Below are 10,000 nucleotides of genomic sequence, written 5' to 3'. Positions count from 1 at the left end.
AAGCCTTTTCCGCGTTGGACAGACTTCCGTAATTAAAGCCGAGACTCCTCTAGACGTGAAGGCCGAGCGAGGGAGGGAGGGAGCACCAACCTCTTGCCACAGAGAGAGAGAGAGAGAGAGAGAGAGAGAGAGAGAGAGAGAGAGTCACGGGGACGCCCTTGTTCATTTGAAGGAATTGAAGAAGGGAGGGAGGGAGGGTGGCAAGGAGGGGAGGGACTTACAACTTCACAGTCTCTCTCTCTCTCTCTCTCTCTCTCTCTCTCTCTCTCTCTCTCTCTGTGTGTGTGTATGTTCCTCCTGCCGCTGTCGGTGCCCTTCAGAGAGTCTCGGGAGGATCTGCGTTACGTTGACTATAATCTGTTTGTACTCTTACAAACCCGCGACTGATTATGCTCCCTTTTTGTTCTGCGTCCTCCTCTTCCTCCCTTCTCACACCTCCCTCCCTCCCTTCTACCCTCCCTCCTCCCTCCCTCCCTCTCCTTTTTTTTTTTCCTGCTTTTTCCTCCTACCTCGTATCGTGTTCATGTTAACTTGTTATTGTTATTGTTGGTTTTTAGGAAGGTTACTTGACTCCACGAGATCGCCAGGGTCATGGAGGGCGAGGTGTGTGTGTGTGTGTGTGTGTGTGCGTTGAGGCCACTTAGGGGAATAGGGTGTGTGTGTGTGTGTGTGTGTGTGTGTGTGCTGGGAGGGGAATGGGGAAGGTGAGTGTCCGTTGTAATCAGGGGGTCGCTTGCCGGAACACACTGAGCTCTTGAGTTTTCTGTTTGTGTCCCTATGCCGCCCGCCGCTCCAGCCTCAGCCTCTGTCGCCGCCGTCTGTTGTATATACCGACACTCCTCCTCCTCCTCCTCCTCCCTCCCTCATGTCGCGCGGCGGCACTCCTCCTCCTCATCCCAGCATACATAACGTGCTTTTTTTTTCATCCCTTCTGTCTCTCTCTCTCTCTCTCTCTCTCTCTCTCTCTCTCTCTCTCTCTCTCTCTCTCTCTCTTTTCTCTCTCTCTTTCGCCATTTTTTATAGCATCCTTCCCAAGTTCCATTCACACCTCCTCACCAATACCACGTTATGGTCTTCGTACAATAACTCTTCCTTTGGGATTAGAAAAAATACAGTTGAGGAAATGAAAGGAAAAGAGGGAAAGGAAAATGAAATCACGTCAAAACATCATGAAAAAAGATAGGAAAAAGAAACAGGGAAGGTGATAAACGACTTAGCATTTTCTAATTAACCCTTTTAGTACTGATACGCATTTTTATCTTGATTTTTGGTTGTGATTAGACGATTTTATTTACATTAGGAAGGGTCTATGGAGGTCATAAGATAGTTGGCCAGAGTCTTCACTATCCTAATCCCCCACATAAATTTCTGAAACTGTATAAAATCACCAAATATTAAGCAGAATAAACAAGAAAACGTGTCATAGTACTGAAGGGGTTAACAGTAGTAGTAGTAGTAGTAGTAGTAGTAGTAGTAGTAGTAGTAGTAGTAGTAGTAATTTGTAGGGAGTATGGCAGGAGCGAATGGCAGCAGCGGCAGCAGTCATGGGGGCGGGTGAGGGAGAGGCCTGAGGGCGGTCATGAGGGCGGCGGTGGGCGGCGGAGCGTGTCAGGGTGGCACTCTGGTCGTGAGGTTCATATTAGCGTCGGTGGTAATATTAACATGTGGGCACCAGAAAGTATCGCGGCGCCTATAGGACGGGACGTAGGGCGTGAGAGAATGAATGAGCATATGCCTTAGGGAGGAGGAAGAAGCTGGATGACTGGCGCGGGGTGAGGGGATGACCGCCACCCGAAGCTTTGCCTCTGGATGACTCGAGTGACTTGTGTGGGTGACCGTTCGTTATGCGTGTACTGTGACTGACTATCTATCTCCCCTCAGTCTGCTATTTATAGGCTCCGGACAGCGAGTGACTGACAGATGGTATGTTTGTTCTGGCATGTTTCGGTGAGTCTGTCAATGAGAATCTATCAGAAAGTGTGTATTTGTCCTTTTATGAGTATTTTGTGTGTGTCTGTGATGCGCGGATTGTTATGGCTAGCTAGCTGGCTATTAGTGTGTGTGTGTGTGTGTGTGTGTGTGTGAGTGTGAGTGTCAGGCTGGCTGGGAGAGCGGAAGTGAGTGAATGAGTCATGTTTTCAGCCTCCCAGCTCACTACACCCTCACAAACCCTCACCCCCCCCTTTCCCTCACGCCGGGCAGACGCACCCCACACTCTCCTCCCTCTCTCCCTCCCTCTAACTCTTCATGATATACTCTTTTGTCCTGCTTCCCTCCCTCTCTCTCTCTCTCTCTCTCTCTCTCTCTCTCTCTACAGCTCTCTTTCTCTTGCCTCTTCTCGCATATCTGGGGGAGGGGAAGTGGAGTCACGTGACCTCGCACATCCCCTCTTCGTGAAAGAGAGAGAGAGAGAGAGAGAGAGAGAGAGAGAGAGAGAGAGAGAGAGAGAGAGAGAGAGAGAGAGAGAGAGAGAGAGAGAGAGAGAGAGAGAGAGAGAGAGAGAGAGAGAGAGAGTTTCCAGTCTTGTCTGTTGCCTAGTGCTAATGCTGAGTGAGTGCTGCTCTCTCTCTCTCTCTCTCTCTCTCTCTCTCTCTCTCTCTCTCTCTCTCTCTCTCTCTCAAGGCGCCTAGCTAATAGTTCACAGACACTCGTAATGCCTCTCCCTCTCCCTTTCTCCTCTCTCTCCTCTCCCTCCTCTCCCTTCTCCTCTCCCTCCTCTCCCTTTTCTTCCCTCACTCGTAATCGTTTGTAGTTTTTTTGCTGCATTATTTTTATCATTATTGTTGTTGTTGTTGTTGTTGTTGTTGTTGTTGTTGTTGTTGTTGTTGTTGTTGTTTGTTACTGATGTTGTTGTTTTTGGTGGTGATGTGATGCCGTTCTCTCTCTCTCTCTCTCTCTCTCTCTCTCTCTCTCTCTCTCTCTCTCTCAGCTGGTGTGTATAGAGAGAGGGAGGGACAGAACCGGACGGAGAAGAGAAGGGGGGCGGGGTGAAGGTTAGAGCGGATGGTGTAGTAGGGGTTATTCTCTCTCTCTCTCTCTCTCTCTCTCTCTCTCTCTCTCTCTCTCTCTCTCTCTCAGCTCGTTATGTATTTATCTTGCGTCTATCTCTCCCACACATTTTTTCCCTCCTCTTCCCCTTCTCGCTCTTCCTCTTTCTGGCACTCTTCTCTCTCTCTCTCTCTCTCTCTCTCTCTCTCTCTCTCTCTCTCTCTCTCTCTCTAGAAGTGGACATTATTAATGGCGTTGTCCCGCACGCTGATCCTTCTTCGCTCACACCCTCGCTCTCTCTCTCTCTTGGGATGATTACTCATGCCCTTCTTCCTATTTTTAATCCTCTCTCTACCCCCTCCTCCCTCTCCGTCTCTCTCTCTCTCTTTCTCTCTCTGTCTCTGTTTTCGTAGCGCATAAGTGATATTATTTATGGCATCCTTTGGGTTAATCCTCCATCACTCACAATTTCTCTTCCTCTGTCTCTCCCTCACGCAGAAGTGGGAGCTGCTCGTGCTGTCGCGGCTCAAGTGGGACCTCGCGGCCATCACGCCTCACGCCTTCCTCGACCAGATCATCGCCCGCCTTCACCTCAGCTTCCCGGAGACTCAGATCCGAGTTATCCGAGAGACAGCCACCTTCTTCATCACAGTCTGCGCCACCGGTGAGTGTTAGTCTCGTAATCTCAAACACTTATGTGCTTCACCTCCACTGTTTCATTTATTTCAGTTTACACGAGATTTTTTTAATCCCTTCAATACTACGACACATTTTTACCTTGAGATTTGTGTACAATTAGACCATTTTATTGACATTAAGAAGGGTCTATGGAGGTCAGGAGATTTATGGTCACAGTCTTTACTATCTAAACTCCCCACATGAGTTTCTGAAGCTGTATAAAATCAGCATATAGTAAGCAGAATGAATTATGGTAATGCGTCATGGTAATCATGATGCTTTTTATGGTTTTAGAGGCAGATTGATAAGATTCCTGCATTGTCAACGAGAGAAACACTCTTGAAAACCTCGTTAATCGTCTCTGTGGCCTTGGAAAATTGTCGTGGTGCATGAGAGAGCAAAGCGTTTCTGAATAAGGACTTTAGTCGCCCTTTGCCTCCACTGTTCCTTGTGTTTGTGTTATGTTTTGCCGTCTGTCGTTTTGTCTGTCAATAAAAGATCCACGTAAAATAAAGAACGGCCCTATTTTTTTTCATTAATTCAGCGTCCCGTCACCTCGTTGTTATGTGGGAAAAGATTGTAATGATACGCACTTATTTTCTCTCTACTTTCCCGTTTTCTTTTCTACTTTCCAATGAGTGTTTCCTTCAATGTTAATCAGTCAAGGTTATATTCGTGTATGTTGTGTTCTTCTTTAATGGTGTTGTTGGAGTTTGTGTTTTCTTTTTATACTCGTTTCGATGTTTTGCTTATTACATCGTTTTATTTTCCACTTCATATAATTCTGAGCGGTGATGTAATAGATGGTAACTGCTAGTGTCGTTGAACTCTGTCTGTGTGTGTGTGTGTGTGTGTGTGTGTGTGTGTGTGTGTGTGTGTGTGTGTGTGTGGCGCCAGTGATATGCTGACGTGGGCAAACCTTCTTCCAGAGATAATCATTCCCATAATACCAATTAACCCATGCATGCCCCACTCCTGACCCATTCACACACACACACACACACACACACACACACACACACACACACACACACACATGCAGGCCTAAATACCCACATACCCACATTTTCTGGTATCTGGGTATCCGCATGCCACTGACCACCTTCTTTCAGGGTCATGTAGGAGGCAGGGCCAGCTGTTACCTGCCCCTCACCGCCCCCCTTACCTGCTGGCTCCTCCCTCATCCCTCATCCCTCACCTCATACCCTCCTCCTTACTCCTCCTACTCCTCCTTACTCCTGTCTTGGAAGAAATATAGTCATTCCTGTTTTTTCTCTCTCTCTTTTAAGACCAATCTGTATGCTGTGTATGATTTGAATACTACATACAGTCATACATGCATACATATTCACATAAACAAGTAGATTTATACATTCATACATACGTACATGCATACACACATACTTAGCAAAAAAGGGTGATAATGAGGAATGTATTAGTTAAGTCTTTCATTATCATTGTTATTATTATCATTATCATTATTATTATTATTATTATTATTATTCTGGTCAGTTGTAATTCTCTCTCTCTCTCTCTCTCTCTCTCTCTCTCTCTCTCTCTCTCTCTCTTTGGGTGGAGTGAGGGCGGCCCAAGAGTCTCTGATGAGTTGAATCATGGCAGCATTCAGTGAAGGCAGCTATGCAGTCACCCAGCTGTACCCGTTCATTCAGCCTCTTCCTCCTCTTCCTCTTCCTTCTCTTCCTCTTCCTCTTCCTCTTCCCCTTACTTCCCTTCTTTTTCTTGTTTTTTGTTTGTCATCTTCTCCCCGCTTTCTTAATTTCCTTTCTGTTTTTCTATTGATTCTTATTTTTGTTGTTCTCTCTCTCTCTCTCTCTCTCTCTCTCTCTCTCTCTCTCTCTCTCTCTCTCTCTCTCGTCCTTTCCAGGGTCCGTTGTGTATGTGTGCGTACGTGCGCGCGCGTGCCCTTGGTATGGAATGAATGAATATGAGGCAAGAGTACGAGTGATTAAGTAGGTACACACACACACACACACACACACACACACACACACACACACACACACACACACACACACACACACAAAGAAGGATTAGTAGAAGGAGGACAAGAAGAAAGAGACGGAAGACTAAAAGAAGGAGGAGGAGGAGGAGGACGAGGAGGAGAAGAAGAAGGAGGAGGAGGAGGAGAAAGACGAAGAAGAGAAGGAGGAGGAGAAGGAGAAGGAGGGATCAGGAATGACTCACAACAAAACGGCAACTTGATAGTATGTCATTTTCTCGCCCTCCCCTTCAACCCAAAGCCACCCCGCCCTCCCAGCCCCACCCCACTTTGGCCTCCACCCCACCCACACCCACCATCACCACCACCACCACTCCCCCCCTATCACACAAAACTATACGCACCTCCCACCCACACCCCACTTACACGTAAACCTCCACACACACCCACTACATGCACAAAAAAATTAGGATGTGGGTAGAGTGGATAAGACATTTCGCTAAGGTGGAATGGAATAGACAGACAGTTCACACCAGCCCCACGCCAGCCCATATTAGCCCCAGACTAGTCCATTCCAGCCCCATACCAACCTCACACCAGCCCACACAGACCGACACTGGCATACTTTCATTCCCTATGCCCTCCAATCACCACCCACGATTTAAGATAGGGTAGCTAAATAGGGAGATGTGATGTGATGTTTTGCTGTTGTGATTTTTAATGGAGTGGTGAGGCAAGAGTGAGAGAAGGAGATTATAAAGGAAAGTGATGGTGATGATGGTGATGGTGATGGTAATGATAATGATAATGATGGTAACACTTCTCTCACTGTCCTCCACATGCATCTCCACGCACCTAGCACTCCACGAATGTCTTTTTCACAAGTTCCTCATTCCTCCACCTTTCATCCACCACCCACATCATACTTACTCACCACCACCACCACCACTACCACCACGACCACCACCACCATGCCATCACCATCCTTTTCCACTCCACCCACGCCACGAGGGCTTGATGCTTACTTCTATACCACCACTCTTCCTCCTCCATCCACTTACTACATCCGCTGATCATCTCCCCCTCATCTCCACAAGGAAAGGGCGGCTCTCTTCAGAAGAAAGAAAGAAGGAGGGAGAGAAAGAAGAAAAAAAGAGGGGAGGGGGACGGGGTGGTTTGGGCGCTGCTAGGGCGGAAATGAGTAGGTGTGTATGTAAGAAAGAGAACGAAGAGGAGGAGGAGGAGGAGAAGGAGGAAGAAGAGGGGAAGAAGGAGGAAGAAGAAGAGGTGGATGAATAAATAAATTAGGTAATGTCATCTGCGTGTTATTATTATTATTATTATTATTATTATTATTATTATTATTACTATTATTATTATTATTATTTGCGTCATCATTAATATCATTTCTGTTATTGGTATTGGTGTTGTTATATTAATTGATGTTATTGTTCTTACTCAGAGAGAGAGAGAGAGAGAGAGAGAGAGAGAGAGAGAGAGAGAGAGAGAGAGAGAGGATGAAGGGGATGGAAAGGGTTGATGGAGGAGGGTTTTTGTTGGGTGATGCAAGGTTCCTCCACAGTACTTCCTGTCTACTCAGAGGAGGAGGAGGAGGAGGAGGAGGAGGAGGAGGAAGAGTAGACAACAAAGACTTAAGTAGAAGTCCATCATAATTAAGAAAGATAAATACGGACACGAAACAAAGGAGATAACAAGCGGGATTAGGACGAACGAAAGAAGACAAGAGGAAGGGAATGATCAATAAGGAATAAAACAGAAATAGATTAATAAAAAATGGAATGGAAGAAAGAATGAAAGAGATAGTCCTCCTCCTCCTCCTCCTCCTCCTCCTCCTCCTCCTCCTCCTCAGGTACAGTAATTGTGCGGAGTGTTACCTGACGAGGAGGAGGAGGAGGAGGAGGAGGAAGGGAGGTGTGGGGGAAAGTGAGGGGGTGAAAGTAGGAAGGAGAAAGAGGGAGAGGTGGAGAAGGTTGGGGGAGTGGGAAGAGAAGAAGGGAGAGTAAGGTGAGGGGCGCCTAAGGGGAGCACTACAAACTTGTACCCTTCATCCCTCCCTCTCCCCTCCCTCTCCCTCACTCTCTCTCTCTCTCTCTCTCTCTCTCTCTCTCTCTCTCTCTCTCTCTCTCTCTCTCTCTCTCTCCCTCACTCACTCACTCTGCACGTCATCCGTCATCTATTTCTCAGCTGTCCTTGCGTCTTTCACATTGTACTCTCTCTCTCTCTCTCTCTCTCTCTCTCTCTCTCTCTCTCTCTCTCTCTCTCTCGTGTGTGTGTGTGTGTGTGTGTCTGTGTGTGTGTGTGTGTGTGTGTGTGTTTGTGTAGGGCGGCGTTTCTTAGTCGGCCTACCAGATGTGGGTCTGAAGGTTTGTTAGTCATAATTAGTTTGAGAAGGAGGAGGAGGAGGAGGAGGAGGAGGAGTGCGCACGCGTATAAGGCCACAACCCTTACGCCAACTTCATGACCCTGAAGGGAGGAAATTATGGGCGTAAAGGGAGAGAAGGGAGAAGTGGGGAAGGGAGAGAGAGAAAGAGAGAGAGAGAGAGAGAGAGAGAGAGAGAGAGAGAGAGAGAGAGAGAGAGGAAAAAAAATGAGCTAACTAGGAGAGGGAGGAAAAAGAGAAATTAAAAGGGGAAGGGAGGGAGACAGACAGACAAACACGCAGGCGAAGGAAGACATCACAGAGAGAGAGAGAGAGAGAGAGAGAGAGAGAGAGAGCGGGGATGATCAACATACAAACAGATGGAAAAACACAACAGGAAGTTTGACAAGATAAGGGAAAAAAATAACAAGAAAAATAAATGACGAAAAAGAAAAATATAAAGTCGTTCATTAATTTTCTGCTTCCTTTATTTCAAACAATCGTCTATTTTTATCATTTACATAGACGTATTGGAATTTCCGTAGTAGTAGTAGTAGTAGTAGTAGTAGTAGTAGCAGTAGTAGTAGTAGAAGAAAAAATAATAATAGTAGTAGTAGTAGTTGTAGTAGTAGTAATAGTAGTAGTAGTAGTAATAGGAGGAGGAGGAGGAGGAGGAAGAGGAAGAGGAATAGCAGTAAGAGGAAGACTAAAGAGAATAATGATAAGAAGGCGTGGACAGGTAGGAAAGAAAAACCTTGAGAACGGGAGGAGGAGGAGGAGGGGAGGAGGAGGAGGAGAAGGAAGGGGAGGGGAGATAGGTAGTACAAGGAGGTGGAGGAGGAGGGGGAGGAGGCGGAGGCGGCGTAGTGAAAAGGAGCGAAGGTGATGGGAAGGAGGAAGAGTATGGGGGAGAGGAACAGTAAGGGAGGGAGAGGAGGAGAAGAAGGAGGAAGGAACGGAGGCCTACAAGTGTCTAGGATTCTTTGAAGTCGTCCCATCGGCCTACCGACCTAGAGAGGGTCGTGAAAAGTAGGTCGTGAGTGTATTGTTGTACGGCATGACGGCACGTAAGTGAAAGTTTGGCAAGGAGGAGGAGGAGGAAGAGGAGGAGGAGGAGGAGGAGGAGGAGGAGGAGGAGATGGGAAAAGGTATACTAATGCAAGGTTATAGAAGGTAATGACGTTTATTTACTAACGCAACAGTTACACACACTCATACACACACACACATACACACACACACACACCCTCTCTCTCTCTCTCTCTCTCTCTCTCTCTCTCTCTCTCTCTCTCTCTCTCTCTCTCTCTCTCTCTCTCTCTCCCACAGCGCCACCAATGAACAACAACATTCGAGGAAGTCCGCTGAACCGAATATCTTAAGCGACAGACTGTAAAAAAGAATAAAATTGCCAATTGACTGACAGTCTTACGTGACCGGCATGCCAGGTAGGCGGCGTCTAAGGGCGGTGGGTGGGCGCGGGGTGGAGGAGGGTGGAGTGGAGAATTGGTGGAGGAGGTGGAGGTAAGTTGAGGACACCCAGACACTGTTATTGGTCATAGTCATGGGTGTGGGTGTGGGAGCAGTCAAGTGTGGGACTTCTCCTCCTCCTCCTATTCTTCTTCCTCCTCCTCCTTCTCCTTCTCCTCCTCTTCTTCCACTTCCACCTCATCGTTCTCATCTCACACTCTGGTCGAAGTAATAACACCTGCTTCCTTTTCCTTCCACCTTTTTATTTTTTTTCTATATCGTAGTAAGTGAGAGCAACAAAGCGTATAGCAGTATCTCTCTCTCTCTCTCTCTCTCTCTCTCTCTCTCTCTCTCTCTCTCTCTCTCTCTCTGGCATTTCCTCCTCCAGTATCTACAGGCCCTCATCTCCTACGCCACACACACACACACACACACACACACACACACACACACACACACACACACACACACGATACTTTGCTTTAATAACGTCACGTAAATACAGTGCCCAAGCAATAATGTGCGTG

At 47.1% G+C, this 10,000-nt stretch overlaps 1 protein-coding gene across 1 annotated transcript in view; it reads left to right on the top strand.

Annotated features, from left to right (window-relative positions):
* The window catches only part of LOC123500051 (G1/S-specific cyclin-D2-like), a 63,727-nt gene that overhangs the window by 20,874 nt on the left and 32,853 nt on the right, over positions 1 to 10,000 (top strand). Inside the window, exon 3 of the mRNA XM_045248672.1 lies at positions 3,487 to 3,652. Coding sequence (XP_045104607.1) covers positions 3,487 to 3,652 — 166 coding nt within the window. The remainder of the gene's footprint in view (positions 1 to 3,486; positions 3,653 to 10,000) is intronic.

This window comes from Portunus trituberculatus, chromosome 50 (assembly GCF_017591435.1).
Source record: "Portunus trituberculatus isolate SZX2019 chromosome 50, ASM1759143v1, whole genome shotgun sequence".
Classification (NCBI taxonomy): domain Eukaryota; kingdom Metazoa; phylum Arthropoda; class Malacostraca; order Decapoda; family Portunidae; genus Portunus; species Portunus trituberculatus.
This window is presented reverse-complemented; position numbering and strand designations above follow the sequence as displayed.